The 17,135-nt window shown below is 43.5% G+C and overlaps 1 protein-coding gene across 10 annotated transcripts in view; it reads left to right on the top strand.

The window, feature by feature from the left end:
- The window catches only part of SHANK3 (SH3 and multiple ankyrin repeat domains 3), a 393,399-nt gene that overhangs the window by 362,295 nt on the left and 13,969 nt on the right, over window positions 1-17,135 (top strand). For all 10 annotated transcript variants that reach the window (XM_044279905.1, XM_044279906.1, XM_044279904.1 and 7 more), the window contains 3 exons: window positions 1,167-1,294; window positions 1,429-1,534; window positions 3,647-5,879. In XM_044279905.1, the coding sequence (XP_044135840.1) occupies window positions 1,167-1,294; window positions 1,429-1,534; window positions 3,647-5,879 (2,467 nt within the window). The remainder of the gene's footprint in view (window positions 1-1,166; window positions 1,295-1,428; window positions 1,535-3,646; window positions 5,880-17,135) is intronic.

Here is a 17,135-nt window from a genome sequence, read left to right as displayed (position 1 = left end):
TACATTGTAAGGCATATCTGGGTGTTAGAAGGTGAAGAATGCTGTGTAACTAGTGTATACTGATGTAGCAGGCTTAACACACCGACTTGTTACACTGACAGATGAACGCACTGACCCACTGATCACTTGCTAGATCTGTACTATACAGGCATTGGTCATATGATATAACCAGCAAGGCATGGACACTGGCAGAGGAGACTGTACCACCTGCTGGTGTATGAAGGTTTTCAGGCCAAATGTCCGGATCCTATGACATTGAAGAGAATGACAGTGGAAGTGTGACAATGCAGTAGTATGACAGTGCATTTAACTAGTAGAGTGCCACAGGCTTACACATAGAAGATGCATATTTTCTACGATAGTACCGTCAGGGTTTCTCGCCCTTCTTGTATCTTCCATAGGCGTTGGAAACGATTGCTAAGTGCTCCACATCTTGAATGAATTTAGCTTAACATTTACTTCCTATCTGACGCAGATGAGTTGTGCATTCATCATACCCTTTATGTTTTAAATATTTTAAGAGATAGGTTTTATATTAAAAGATTTCACTTTGACATGCTCTGTTCGTGAATTATATATTAAAAGTGCATCTTCTTTCTGTTTGATATGCTCTTGGGAATGCTCGTACTGCGGGTTGGGAAACCCTGGTGTAGGTAGTAGGATATAGCAGTCTATTGGTGTAAGAATCCCTGCAAACAGCCGGGGACTGTGTGGGTAAAGTACTTAAGGCCATACCTTTACCTGTACATTGTAATGTCCACTATTTATTATATATCTCCAATTTAACAGATTTCCATCTTATATTCTTTCCTGTTGTCTTGTACAATGTACATTTTTGCACACACCCTACCTTTTCTGTGCAACGGGTGTGTCAATGTGGCATTATATATACCGTATATATATATAGATAGATAGATAGATATACACTGCCCCTTCTTCTATGCTATTATGATGGAGAAATAAAGCATTTCACAGGATACTTGATCTCCACAGACAGATGAGTTTGACCATATAATTATTATTTATGATTATTTAGATGAAATGTAATATCCGATTATTATTATTTCCCCATAACAGTATAAAAGTCTAAACTGCATGCTCTCACTATGCATAATTGACATGTACTGATAACTGTATTGAATAATAAACTAGTTTATCACTTCCAGAACGATTGGATGAGATATTGGTGGCTTCTGATCCCTCCATGAGACCAGAGATTGCCGAGGCTGACTCAAGAGCCGCTACGGTAAAACAGCGACCAACCAGCAGGCGCATCACTCCAGCCGAGATAAGTGTAAGATCAAACAGCATCCTAACCTAATACACTTAACACTGCTTCATACTGACTACAAGCTCTCCCACATATATATTGATTTTAAGTTCTCCGTCTGTTCATGTTCTGTTTTTTTTCCTATTCCTCTATTGTAGTCGCTGCTAGAAAGACAAGGGATTTCTTCACATGCAATTTCTCACTTCCATAGCGAAAAACCTCACATTTCACTCCACCATGGTATGTCTCGGACTAAGTCTGTAGGTAAGTTAAAGCATGTCTTTGCTCAAAATTAAAGTCAGACCATCAGTCTGATGATAGTTCAATAACATAAGATTATTATGAGTAGGGGTATGATACAAATGTTGATGGATGGGGGGAAACTCCCTTATACAGCTCGTTATTAGGATTATACAATTTGAAGGCTTGGTTGATGGAGGTGTTTGGTATTCCCAATATTGCTCACACCACAAATGGGCTAGACATGCTACAGATGACTTTGCTAGTAAAGCAAGAAAAGTAAAGCATAGCTCTTCATAAGCCATAGTGTTTGTTTTTGCCAGACTGGCTATCTAACATCTCTTCCTGGCTCATGTTTCTATGCTCTTTATTAGCTAGATATTGCTGCAGTCCTTCCATAAATCTTCATTACCTATCACCATAAATATGACACTTAGAGCCAGCACTTAGTGCAGAACACCATACATTTGCTGTGCCATGATGGAAGGGACACAGAGATTTTGTCTGCTCAATCACTCACAGGGGTGGAGGGGATTGCCCCCATCCTGCAGCAACAACTGAGATCAGATAAAACTTTCATCTGGCCATTTAACATATATAATGCCGCAATCATCATCCTCTGTGTCAGTGTTTACACTAGACTGTGGACTGACTGGCAGCAGCATTTATGGTGGAATTTGGATTTACCTGCAGCAGCTTTTATACTGGATTATGGACTAAATAATGTCAGGGTTTACAGTAGACTGTTCACTGACTGGCGGTAGTGTTTACAGTAGATTGTTCACTGACTGGCGTTAGTGTTTACAGTGGATTGTTCACTGACTGGCGGTAGTGTTTACAGTGGATTGTTCACTGACTGGCGTTAGTGTTTACAGTAGACTGTTCACTGACTGGCCGTAGTGTTTACAGTGGATTGTTCACTGACTGGCGGTAGTGTTTACAGTAGACTGTTCACTGACTGGCGGTAGTGTTTACAGTAGACTGTACACTGACTGTCCGTAGTGTTTACAGTAGACTGTTCACTGACTGGCCGTAGTGTTTACAGTAGACTGTTCACTGACTGGCCGTAGTGTTTACAGTAGACTGTTCACTGACTGGCCGTAGTGTTTACAGTAGACTGTTCACTGACTGGCCGTAGTGTTTACAGTAGACTGTTCACTGACTGGCCGTAGTGTTTACAGTAGACTGTTCACTGACTGGCCGTAGTGTTTACAGTAGACTGTTCACTGACTGGCTGTAGTGTTTACAGTAGACTGTTCACTGACTGGCGGTAGTGTTTACAGTAGACTGTTCACTGACTGGCCGTAGTGTTTACAGTAGATTGTTCACTGACTGTCCGTAGTGTTTACAGTAGACTGTTCACTGACTGGCCGTAGTGTTTACAGTAGACTGTTCACTGACTGGTGGTAGTGTTTACAGTAGACTGTTCACTGACTGGCAGTAGTGTTCACAGTAGACTGTTCACTGACTGGCTGTAGTGTTTACAGTAGACTGTTCACTGACTGGCTGTAGTGTTTACAGTAGACTGTTCACTGACTGGCGGTAGTGTTTACAGTAGACTGTTCACTGACTGGCCGTAGTGTTTACAGTAGACTGTTCACTGACTGGCAGTAGTGTTTACAGTAGACTGTTCACTGACTGGCAGTAGTGTTTACAGTAGACTGTTTACTGACCAGCAGTAGTGTCTACAGGTGACTCTGTGAGCTGACCGCCGGTAGTGTTTACAGCAGACTGTGTACAGATTGACGGTAGTGTTTACAGGTAACTGTGAGCTGAACGGCGATAGTGTTTACAGCAGACTGTGTACAGATTAGCGGTAGTGTTTACAGGTGACTCTGAGCTGACTGATGGTAGTGTTTACAGGTGACTGTGTACATGTTGGCGGTAGTGTTTACAGGTGACTGTGAGCTGACTGATGGTAGTGTGTACAGTAGACTGTGAACTAACTGAAGGTAGTGTTTAGAGGACTATGGACTATCCGGCAACAGCATCTGCAGACTAAATGGTGGCCACATTTGTACTAGATTGTGTATTACTGCATATGAGTATTCCCCATAGCACCATCAAAGTTATTATTCATTATAGAACTGCCTTCTACTGTGTCAACTTAGGCTGTCATTTTGTGTCTGTCTTTAGGTGAAGATGAGAAACTATCCGATTCATTCCTTGATGGACGATTTCCACGCAGCACTTCCATGCAGGATTCTTTAAGGGAAGGTCCAGTAATTCCACCACCTCCACAGAAATCTGCTCCCCCTCCTCCATCCCCTTATTACTTTGACACTGGGCCACCCCCAGCATTTTCTCCACCTCCGCCTCCTGGTAGGGGATATGATACAGTGCATTCCAGCTTTAAACCAGGTTATGAAGCCAGACTCCATGGGCTTCCACATGGAATGGGATCTGCAGAGCTGTTAAGCATGGATCGTGCCCTCCCTCCTCCCGATCGGCAGAAGCGTGCTCGTTCCATGATCATTCTTCAAGACACATCTCACTTGCCTGTAGAACCTACAAGTATTTCCCGACCTGGTCCATCCCCAACACCTCCAGAAAAATTGAAAAGAAGAAGTCGAGCTGTGGATAATCCCTATGCCAATATGGGTTTGTTTGCACCAATGAAGCAGCAACACAAAAAGAGTCCCCTTGTGAAGCAGCTTCAAGTGGAAGATGCACAGGAACGAGCTGCTTTAGCCATGGCTGGGGGTTATTCACGTGATCCCTCACCATCTCGACGCAGTCCACGACAAAGTATGATGGAGTTAGGAAGTGCACACCACGATCCATTAGGTAGTCCTTTTGTAACAGCACTTGCTGGAGTAATGAAGGAACGTGAGCGACGGCTGGATGAGAAGCGAAAATCCACAGTCTTTCTCTCGGTCGGAGCATTGGAGGGTACACCACCTTCTCCAGACCTCCCCTCTCTGCAACCCTCTCGCTCTGTTGATGAGCGATTGTTAGGGAGTCGTGATGTCCTCCTACCTTCTCCAGGTTCTTCACTTAAGTCTTTGATGTACAGCAGTCCTCATTCTACATTCATCCACCCCCTTACTGGTAAGCCCCTTGATCCAAATTCACCTCTTGCACTTGCGCTGGCCGCAAGAGAACGTGCGTTTTCTTCCCAGGCACCCTCTCCTCCTCCACCAAGGACACCTACTCCAGTAAGGAGCCCAGATTCTGATAGAGCTCCTCCACTCTTTCTGGAAATTCAAACCAAAGAGGGGGAGGTGGGAATGGAGATAGAAGGGTCAGCATCACCCATATATAGCCCTTCTGGGGCGTCTGTGAAAGGCCAGTGGAGTGTTCCATTAAGAAGAGATGGAGAGGGTCGTGCTGAGAAAAGTCCAGAACGACCTGAGAGTAGGGTGGAGGGAAGGAAACCTATGATACTAAGTATTGTGGACACCTCTCAGCAGAAAACAGCAGGGCTTATAATGGTGCATGCTACCAGCAATGGGACAGAAGACAAAGAGCAGGAGGCACCAGCTACCACTGACCAGCAAGAGACCACACAGCCACAAGACACTGAAGAGAAGGCTCCTTCAAGCTCTTCTTCTGATAAAACTCTTGGTCAGGGTAGCTCAGAAGAGGAAGTGGAGCCTTTTGGGGCTAACAATCTGCCACCAGCCATGCTGTCCTCAAGTGATGAGGAAACAAGAGAAGAATTAGCAAAAATTGGGCTATTGCCTCCTCCTGATGCTTTTGCCAATGGAGTCTTGGTCACCAAACCTGGCACCCCCATCAGCCAACTGTCTCGACCTGGTACTTTGGCTGTGCCATCTTCCAAGCAAGCTAGTGGTGTACCACCCTCAGGGAAGCCTTCTGATGCCCCTCTCCCCCATCCAGAGTCAGCTACTGACTCAGGTGTGGAGGAAGTAGACACCAGGAGCTCGAGTGACCACCATCTGGAAACCACAAGCACCATATCTACTGTGTCCAGCATGTCCACTCTATCCTCAGAGAGTGGGGAGCCCACTGACACCTACACCTCGTACGCCGACGGTCAAACTTTTATACTCGAGAAGCCACCAGTGCCTCCAAAGCCCAAACTCAAGTCTCAGCTGATGAAGGGCACCGTGACCTTCAGGGACCCCCTGCTCAAGCAGTCCTCGGACAGTGAGCTTATTGCCCAACAGCAACTTGCAGCGGGCCGTCCGCGCTACCTCTTTCAGAGAAGATCTAAGCTATGGGGAGATCCAATTGAGAGTCGGCCTCTTTCACACGGGGGCCCTGTGGAAATAGAAAAGCCGTCTGTAATTGGGGAGATCAGTTCTCGACTTCAGCTGCTAAACAAGGACACACGGTCACTTGGGGAGGAGCCATCAATCCCGGGAATGGACCCCGGCAAGAAATCTCCTGTGGTGGCGGCTCGGTAAGAAGAGATCAGTTAGAATAAAAGTTATTTAGAGTAAGCAATAGTTGGTGAGAAGAGACAGAAATGTACACCCATTCTTGGAAGTTAGATTATTTTTGGTGATAATGATAATAGTGTTAGAATTCCACAATAATAAAACATAGAGCAAGATTTAGCAAAACTGGTGCAACTGGCTTAGTCGCCCATAACAATCAGATTGATCCTCTAATTTTCCAAAGGAGCTCTGAAAAATAAAAGGTGGAATCTGATTGGTTGCTATGGGCAACTAAGACAATGTTCCTTTGCACCAGATTTGATAAACCCCCCCCCCCCCCCCCCATAGTTTTATGTCAGTCTTTTCATTACACAGCAGTGCCTATAAAAGTATTTCTCACCTTTTTTTTAATTATTGGGTACCACTTGTGAATCAGGAGCGCAGAGTATATTTTTAATGTCAAAATGAAAACAAATCTCTATGATGTGAGCTACATTAATTACAGCCTTTAAACACATAAATAAGTCAATGCAGAACTATTCACCTCCTTGTTGAATGATTGACTTTGTGGGATTGTGTTATTATTATTATTTTTTTATTAAAGCGCCATTCATTCCATAGTGCTGTACATATGAGAAGAGGTATACATACATAATACAGACAATTGCACTAATCATAAACAAGACGAGTTACAAACTGGTACAGAAGGCGAGAGGGCCCTGTCCGTGAGGGCTTACAATCTACATGGTATGGGAGAAGGACACAGTAGGAGCGGGTGAAGTTGGTCATGGCGGTATAGAGGCAGCAGGGGAGAGGCAGAGGAGTAATAGGGTGAGATGTGGATTAGTCGGGCAGCAGAGTTGAGGATAGATTGGAGGGGTGCGAGAGTGCTAGATGGAAGGCCACAGAGGAAAGTGTTGCAGTAGTCTAGGCGGGAGATGATGAGGGCATGTACAAGCTTTTTCGCAGATTCAAAGTTAAGGAAAGCGCGGATGCGGGAGAGGTTTTTGAGTTGGAGGCGGCAGGTGGTGGAAAGGGCTTGGATGTGCGGTTGGAAGGAAAGGGCAGAATCCAAGGTCACTCCAAGGCAGCGGACTTGGTTGACCGGGGATAGTGTGCAGCCATTGATCGTGATAGATAGGTCTGTTGGGGAGGTTGAGCAAGATGGGGGAAAGATGAGGAATTCTGTTTTATCCATGTTGAGTTTTAGAAAGCGAAATGCGAAGAAGGATGATATAGAAGATAGACATTGTGGGATTCTTGATAGTAAGGTGGTGATGTCTGGACCAGAGATGTATATTTGTGTGTCGTCAGCGTAATAGTGATACTGAAAGACATGGGACTCTATGACCTGTCTCAGGCCAAAAGTGTAGATAGAGAAGAGCAGGGGTCCTAGGACAGAGCCTTGCGGGACACCAACAGAGAGGGAATGAGACGAGGAGGTGGTGCGGGAGTGGGAGACGCTAAACGTACGGTCTGTGAGGTATGATGTGATCCAGGAGAGGGCCAGGTCAGTGATGCCAAGAGATGAGAGAGTTTGCAACAGAAGGGAGTGGTCAACAGTGTCGAAGGCAGAGGACAGGTCAAAGAGAGTGTTAAGTTTTAAACTCATCCTCTACCCACAGGACGCATACTCGAAGTAGGGGATCACTCCAAGTGGCACATCCCATTTATCGGAACACCAAGTAATATTCAGTGGCATATTTTTGGCATATAATAGTTTTTGGGAAATCCAGTGCACCTAGTTCAAGGGGCATGACTTATCAGTGTGTTTTTTGGAAAGGGGACGTAGCCTGATAGGCAAGATCTACTGTCAAAATCCTGCCACAGCTTTGTCGTAAAATTCTGTCTCATACTAGGTCAATCAACAGTTGGTATAGAATCAGTCAAAACTGTGTAGCCCTGCACCAGATTAATCATCCAGACCTTAAAGTGTCCCTGTACTTTCAAAAAACTTTTGATATGTCATAGCCACATATCAAAGATTTTGATCATATGGGGCCTGAGAACTCCACAAATGGATAGAATGAGGAGAGAGAAGTGCCCACATAGAACACTATAACCCCTCTGATAAAAATGTACTTAATAGATAGTCTATGAGCGATTTCCAGGCCATCTCCTGCTTGGAGATGAGAGCGTGTGTGAGTGCTGTCTCATCCTTTAACATTTGGCGGGGCTCTCAGCTCTTGGATCTCAACTAGTCAAAACTTTTGATATATTTGGTATAACATATCAAAGGTTTTTTAAGTACAGGTACATATTGACAGATGTGTCTTCATATTCCTGTCATCAACAGTTGGATCCTCCAGACATAGGTTTATTGATACCACAACATACAACATATAGCATCTTGACTTCACGCATTGGATGTCCATTAGGCTTCCTTCACACACACTTTTTTGGTAGTTTTTTGGGGATTTGAACAAAACACCACGAAATTCACACATTTTTACGAACATTTTTTCTTTGGTTGAGTTTTTTGGTTGCACATTTTTGACATTCATGTTCAGGAGTTTATTTCCTATAGAGAAGTCTATGCGAAAACAAACCTAAAAAATTTAATACCTAGAACATTCAACATTTTGAAGAAAAAAAGACAATTGACTCAAAAAAGTGGGCACCAAAAGTAGGGAAATAACTTCACAAAAAGAAATACACTGGTTGTAGAGCAGGATATGGGAGCGCTTCTTTCCCCTCATTCTAACACTCGGTGGGGGTCTCAGCACTTAGTCCACCAATGATCAAAACTTCTAATATGTCTCTATCATATATGAAAAGTTTTTTGGAAACCTCAGTGACCCTTTAACCTCTCTGCTGCACCATTACCACTCCACAAGAATATGCTCTAAAACAAGCTTTAAAGGGATATTCCAGCTTTTAGCTTTTAAGTTATCAATATCAGATGATTGGGGATCTGACACCTGACACCCTGAATGATAAACTGTTTATGAGGAAGTCAGAATCAGAAGGCTCCGTTCATTGTGTAATGGCCGTGCTGGCGTACTGCAGAGGATTGGTCATCAGTACTGTATCTAAAAGCTGGAATATCCCTTGCGTTATGGTGTGGTGTGTGGATGGTACTCTTGAGGGTTTGTAGCTATGTAGTAATTGCTTTGTGTTTATGACTTGTAACTTTCTAGAGATTTGTTGGCATTTTGACATTTTTTATGGGTGTAAAAAGGTGATTCACAGTTGTCACACACTAAAACCTGAAGAAAAGTCTGAGGGTACGACCACGCGGTCAGGTTTCTACATGCAATTTTGGAAGCCAAAGCCAGCAGTGAATTTAAAAAGGTGGAGAAGTCGTTTGTATATATGCCCTTTATACTTTATTTCCTTTTATGACCCACTCCTGATTTTGGTTTCTTAAACTGTATGCTGAATCCTGACTGTGTGGCCGTACCCTAAATGGGGAGATTACTTGTTATAGGTGCTGCCTGATAGTAGAGTCTTCCATTCTTCACAACCTTGCTTGTTAAATGCTCAAGCATCTGCCAGTTATTGGCTTCTTTTCAGACATAGTCTTCCTGCATATACACTGTGTGGAATATATAATATTCTGGTCATGTAGATTATTTTTTTCTCCAGACCAACAGAATAATTTGCAGCACACCCTTATCTGCAATACTTCAGTTTTATTTTTCACAGTCCCCTTTACGGAAATCAATCTGTTATGTTAAACATTGTGTCTGAGCTGCAGGCAGCGTGTTATAGAGCAGGAGGAGCTGAGCAGATTGATATATAGTTTTGTCGGAAAAGATTCAGCATAAGTTTCATTCATTTACACGTTGCTCTTTCTATGCTTAGGAGTCCAGTGGGCGGTCCTAATCAGTGATTGGCAGCTTGCCATCAATGATTTTGAAACAGTGCCAGCTGACAATCACTGAATAGGGTTTTCCACTGGACTCCTAAGTACAGAAAGAGCAGAGATGTAAATAAAAAAATGAAAGTTATACTAAATCTTTCCCCTTAAAACTACTGCTTTATAACATGCTGCCTGCAGATAGGGCTGCATGGGCAACATGACAGGGTCCCTTTAACTCACTGTGTTCTATGTATACTGAAATGCATGCCGCCTTGATTTACACTACCCGTTTATACCCAGGTATACTGTTACCCATAGGTTGCTTATGTGTGCTCATCAGATGTACCACATGTTCACTGAGATGCTCATTCTTGGCTCTTCTTTTCCCATCATGCACAGCTTGCCCATTGCGTTTAGTGAGGTTCACAATCTTCTCATCTCCATTATCCACCATTCAGTGCCTCCGACACCCTTCTGTTGAAGCTTTCCAAACCATCCATTACTTTCTTTGAACTATCAAAGACATTTGAGAGTTTCAAAGGCTATTGTTTTTCTGGCTAAAAAATAAGTCAGTTTAAAGGGAACCTGTCACCTGGGTAGATTGGTTGTAGAGGATGATCTTGGTATGATGTTCACCTAGTTGTAGAGGATGATCTTGGTATGATGTTCACCTAGTGTGCACTAAATGGCGCTGTGGCACCTGTTGGCTCTGCTGGTTGGCTGGGAAGACTCATCTAGTTCTCTGATGGGCACTTCAGGACATCTGTCAGCAGATTTGTAGCTATGAAACTGTCTGACCTGTTACATGTGCATTTGGCAGCTGAAGACATCCGTGCCCGCATTGCTGAAAAAATATTGTTTTAATATTCGCAAATGAACCTCTGGGAGCAATGGGGGCGCTGCCATTACACTTAGAGACTCTGTTCTCTCTGCAACTTGTGCATCCTCGCCACTTTCATTGACAGGGTCAGGCATAACCACATTTACACTGTCAGGTCCTATCAATCAAAGTGCAGAGAGTGCGTCAGTTACAGAGAAAGAGGACCCTCTAGGTGTATTGACAACGCCCCCGTTGCTCCTAGAGGCTCATTTGCATATATTAAAACATCATTTTTCTCAGCAATGTGGGCACATATGAACATAGGAGCAGGTCAGCCAGTTTCATAGGTACACATCTGCTGACAGATGTCCTTTAAGTAGGTGAAATTGTGCCCTGTAGGTTAGTAAAAAAAAATTCACTTATGTAAAGGGGTCTAACTCATTCCCTTTATCAGCCTCTCTGGTTGCAGTTTGGTACTTTCCAAATTGTGATCATTTTCTGCACTATTCAATGATAGATGATGCAATGAGATATCATCATACCATCCAGTACAACATGTATTACCGCCAGAGGTTAGCACAAGACATGCATGAAATACTATGTTCTATAAGGTTCATTACACCAAAGGAAGTTCCTGTGTGCCGCCAGATCCCATCCAACTATGTGTCAGTGCTACAACTGTCCAAAATGACATGCCTTAAGTTCCTATACAGATGATAAATGAGACCCCCCCCCCCCCCGCTAATGAGTAGCTTCATTGATCAATAGATAGATAGATAGATATTAGATAGAAAGATAGATAGTTAGATATAAAAAAAATAGATCGATAGATTCGGTGTGAAAATCTACCGACTGACAGGACTACAACTAGACCTACTGTAGTGATCAGGCAGTTCTAGTGTGGTTGACTCTAGTACATTAGCTCTGAGCTCATTCATAGCATGGCAATGAAGTAGGGCAACGCTTTATTTCTCTATAATTAACATGCAGAGATGTGCTTAATTTGCTGTCATACATTAGAGACCGGGAATGGCAGCTGACACAGATCAGACATTGCTCATTTCCCTAGGAGTAGGACGTGCAAGACACTCTCACAGTGATGCAGCGAGCATTGCACAGCAGGCTCATACACATTTTTATTATATTATTTGTCTTGTACTGGAGAGTTTTAGGGTTAAAGAAATTTCACCATTATTAACTTAAAGGGGTTGTTCAAGATTAGAAAAACATGGCTGCTTTATTACAAAAACAGCAGCACGCCTTTCAAAAGGTTGTATGCCGTATTGCAACTCTGCCCGATTGACTCCAGTGGAGCCGAGCTGAAATATCAGAGTGGTGCTGTTTTTGTAAGAAAGTACCATGTTTTTTGTAATCCTGGACAACCCCTTTAACCAGTGTAGATTTTAGGTGAAATCATCTTATATCTCATATTTCAACATACCCACCTCTTTCATCTCCCTGGACATAAGCCAACTGCAAAGATGTTTGGGAGCGGTTTGCTCTATGTGCATGCCCAACCGAGGAGGAACAGCTGTCTGAAAAATCAGCCAGCAGCTGCCTAAGGTGTATGGTCACCTTTAGAGTAATAGCTTAAAAGTCACTAAGCTATCACAAAACTTTTGATATGTCATAGTGACATATGAAAGGTTTTGATCAGTGGTGTCTGAGTGCTGAGACCCCTACTAATTACTAGAACAAGGAGAGAGAGAGGTACTTACATATCTCATTCTCTCTCATCGCTGCAGGAGAGGAAGCGAGACATACTCAATAGGAAGCCTATGGGCCTATCTCACTATAGAGATTGCCCATCTACCCAGCCGTTTCCATCCATTTTCTGTGCATGTACAGAACGCGATCCCGTAAGACTTCAGGGACTGCCTGGCCTGTCATCACAGTGATGGAGGCATGGCATAGAAGACATGGAAAGAAGCCCATGGATGCAAAGAGGTGTGAGAGCACCGGCCTCATTGCACCCTAGAGTTGTTTTGCATATTATAAAAAGTATTTTTACAGAGGTTTGACGGAACATATGGAGATGCCAGAGACATCATGGGGCTCTGCTTACAAGCGCAGATGAGCAAAAATTCTGAAAGGAGACCTAGAGGACTGTTAAACATACATGTTATGGGCAGTGAGTTGATAGCATTATCCTGGCTGACCTCTCTTTTTCACCCTTTAACCACCGGGTCGCTACATCTTGGAACAGTCTGTGTGGTTGGCTGCTGACCCACTGGGGTCAGAGACACTGGATCCAACCAGAAAGGGATCAGACAATGCACATAGTCAGGAAACGGGCAGAGGTCAGGGCAGGTAAAGTTTGTGCAAATTTGAGAAACAGTCCAAAGGTTTGGGCTGACAGCAGGGCAAATAGGCATGGGGTCAGGTCAGCTGGCAGAGAGTAAGGATCCAGGAAACAGGTAGAAGTCGGTACACAGACAGGCAAAGGGATTATAGCTCTTTTGCAGGGCCCAGCAAGCATGTGAAAGCAAAAGGAATCTAAAGGATTGCTCAGGAAAGGGGTGGAACAAACAGCATATAGGAGGGCTGATGAGCCTATTAGTCAAACAGCTAAACACAGAGCAAAAAGGGATACTGCAGGGAAATCTTTAATGAATAGACACAAATGGACACACAGAAAGAGACTTAGCAGCAAGGCTACAGGGGTAATGCATGTTTATTCTCAGTTACATCACATAATGCTTTATTTGAGACACCATAATTCCCAGAATGCTATATGCATGATAATATCTGCCTGGACAGCAGATACTTAGGTATCTGATCCGTGTGAATTCTATACAGTGTGCTTCTGTACATTGAAACTACCAGGTAATCATGTAGTAAGTACCTTTCAGGGAGAGGGAACGTTAAAGTGGTACTCATATCCCTTAGATAATGTATGAACGGACCCCACTACATAGTGGAGAACCCAGAGTATAATATGGGTGGCTGAATGGGGAAATTACCGGTAGTAACACAGACCAAAGGCAAAGTATTAATAGATAGGAATCAAACCCCAGTCCATAGTGTGGCAAGGTGCTGTAGAGGCAAGACAGACAGATGGAGCTTGATTGTGGTGGTGGTATAGTGAAAAAATGTACCCGAAATATGAAGCGTAGCTAGATACAAGGCATCAGTTCAGTCCGATGGATCACTTCTTCCGACAATGGAACGCCAAAGTGTAGACAGGTAGTGTAAAGATGTGAATGTTATCACAATGGTTCAGGCTAGGTGTTACATTTGGTAGATGACTAGACACTTTGGTCAACTTTACACCAATTATTGGTTGGCCTTCTTTGCACCAAAATGTTAACACACGTTGGCACACCTTGAGCCACGCTACCTTGACGAGTAAAGAGCTAGAAATGTCTAAAACACATAAAAAGTGTGGTACAGATCATGTATGCCATTTTTTGGGCGCAAAATAAGACTGAACTGTGGCACATTTTACTTAGTAAATCACCCTCAATGTGATTTATTGTGTTGCACACACACCGAGAACACTTGTCGGTAGAGAAAAGCTGATTTAGCCTCTTTCATCAAGGTCCTGTCAGACATGGTGCAGGTATCTGCAGTTCAGCCAGTATCATTTCAAATCTCTTTTTACAAGCACATCACAGCGACACTAGAAATAACTTGGCATCATCCATCACTTTCACTTCCGTAGACCACTCACGGGGCGCAATGTCAATCTGAGCCAGTGCTTGCAGACACATTTTGGCAGGTCATCAGCCTGGTCATGCTAATACTAATCCTTTTTTCTTGGCTTACTAAAACAGCAACAAATGGGTGACAGAAAGCGTCCATAAGGAGTGCGAGCAGGAAGCGGAGCTCTGGAAATGTTCCTGCTCCGTGTTATTACTTTACATTATTGTTGTATCCTCTTTGAATTCCCCATTGAAATGCAAATGTCAAGGCTTCAGAAATGGTTTAGTATTTGAATGATGGCCAGTGACTACGAATCAGCTTTGATTTTTTTATTCAACCTTGGCAATTTTTGTGGGGTATCTTTAGGAGAAGCATATATTATTTGGAACATACTATAAGGCTTTAGTGCTCAGTTTTTTTCCACCCACATTGGATTTAACATGGATTTGAGCGCAAATTCTGTACCAAAACCCATGTTAAATCAGATGGCAGTCCACATCCCATGCATGTGAAAAGGGGTTTCCCAAAAAATTCCATTCAAAGTTTTGGCTTTCCCACCAAACAGAGATAAGTAGTATAAAAACCATGACAATGGGGCTAGTCCTTGTGCAGTTCAAGCTGTACATTTGCAGCAGAAATCTGAGTACCAGCCTTGGATTTCTGCTGGTGGAACCTCCAGTAAATTGGATTACATCTGACACGTGTGAACATACCTTAGGATGGAGAAACTGGTCATATAAGGAGGAGACGAGGAACACTTTAGAAGGTTGAAACTACTCGTTTTCATACAGATGTAGTAGAGTTAACACACATGCTTAACTAGACTTAACTAAACTAGTGGTATTAAGCCGACACCTTCAATGGCTTTTGTTTTGGGATATCAAGATGAGTTAGGAAATTAAGATAAATAAGATTTTTAGAACATTATTAAAAAAATGTCTAGGTGAAGGATAATGTTCATGGCTCATCCACCTTCTCTACAGTCTGTGAGATAATACATAGGGATTGTGAAGTACATCATTTTAAATACATATTTTGCTTTTAACCTAAGGATGGGCCATCACTATCTGATCGACAGGGGTCCAACATCCCACACCAAGGCCAATCAGCTGTTCAGTAGGAGCATTACTGCAGTTACCAGCTCTGACCACTACACACTGGACCAAGCTGTGTAGTTCCAGCGGCGACTTCCGCCACCAGAGCTACCCCAAAACAGATGATCAGGAAAACTTGGCAGTAAATGTTCTATTTCTCTGCAACATCTCTTTAGGAGAAATGAAGCATTACACAGTGTCCATTCATATGAATGGGTTCTCCGTGTAATGCAGGACAGGTCCTCCAGAGTGGCAGATGCTCTTTACTACCACTCTCCACTCTGGAGTTATGAGGATTCTGAGCAGAGTACCCTCCCGCCTTCCCATTCCTCAATAGGGTATATTAAAATGTGTTTTATAAACTGGACAACCCCCTTATAATAACAGAAGCAGGCCTCTATATAAGGTTAGGGCTAAAACTGGCACATTTATCATTGGTGATTCCACAAGAAGTCTCCATGGTAGTATCGTAGCATACAGTGACTGGCTGCCCCATTGTTACCTAAGGTTATTGCTATGCTGCAGTTTCATTGTGTTGCATCTCTTAAGGTTCCTGTTCACATCTCCAGTGAATGTTTCCAGCAGGCTGTTTCGGCAGACAACAGCCTGCTAGAGTTCACCGGCTCCGACATTACTGGATTCTCTAGTTTACAGCCAGATCCCCATTGACTGTAATGAGGTCCGGCAGTGATCCAGCCTCTTTCCAGCATAAATGGCGGGTTTCGGACAGACAAATACCACTGCATAGAGTATTTTTTGTCCGACCGACATCTGCTATTTATGCTGGATCAAGCAGCCGGATCATCTCGGACAGAGATATGAACACAGCCTTAGGTAGGTGTCCATGGGCTTCTAGTAAACTCAGTGTCCTTATGCATGAATATTGCATCCAGCCATTTGTTGAGTCACAGTGTTATCCTAGCCTAATTGCTTATATACATGGTTAATTTAAAGGGGATCTCCAGGCATTACATTAAAGCCTGGCATCTTCTGTACTGTGTAGGAAAGATAGTTTGGTCAGTACGTACCGTCCGTTGCACTGCTGATGCCTATTGAAAGTGTGTCAGGTAAGTACTGTCCAAACAGTTTTTTCTATACAGGACAGAAGATACCAGCATTTTACAAACAGCCCAAAGTGCCCCCTTAATGGACAAACTGACTGATATGGAGGCAAAACAAAGCACATTGAAATAGTCTTTAGTCTTTCAAAAACAGTGCCACAACTGTCTACAGGTTGTGTGTGGTATTGCAAGTTGCGGGCCGCAATGGACGAACACCGACCGTGGGGCAACCGAAGCGGATCGGAGACCCATTTACTTTAATGGGTCCGCAATCCGGCCGTTCCGCAAATCGATAGGACATGTTCTATCTTTTTGCAGAACGGAAGTATGGGACGAAACCCCACGGAAGCACTCTATAGGGTTAAAGGGGTTTTCCAGGCTCCTGATATTGATAACCTATGCGATCGGTGAGTGTCCGATACTCTGAACTCCCCACCAGTCAGCTGTTCCCTGCAGCCTCCGGCACTGGAACTAGCACTTTTGAATGGAGCAGGAAGCACAGCACCGTTACTGCATCTCGGCTCCCATTGAAGTGAATGAGAGCTTAACTGCAGTAACTTGGCATGGCCACTACACTAAGAACGGAGCTGTACTTCCTGCTCCAGTCACAGTTCAAGTTTCCAGAGCTGAAGGCTGAAGAGAGCAGCTGATTGGTGGGCATGCAGGGTGTCAGACCCTCACCAACCAGATATTAATGGCCTATCCTGAGGTAGGTCGTGGAACACCCCTTTAATTCACTATTATGTTGTTGTATGACATGAAACAAGTACTGAAGTCTAAACCTGTGAGTACATTGTAAGGTTATATACTGGCACGTATGTTCATTTTCGTACATGAAGAAGTACACTGTTAAA

Source organism: Bufo gargarizans, chromosome 2 (assembly GCF_014858855.1).
Source record: "Bufo gargarizans isolate SCDJY-AF-19 chromosome 2, ASM1485885v1, whole genome shotgun sequence".
In the NCBI taxonomy this organism is placed as follows: Eukaryota; Metazoa; Chordata; class Amphibia; order Anura; family Bufonidae; genus Bufo; species Bufo gargarizans.
Note: the sequence above shows the minus strand (reverse complement) of the source record. Positions and strands in the feature narration are given on the sequence as shown.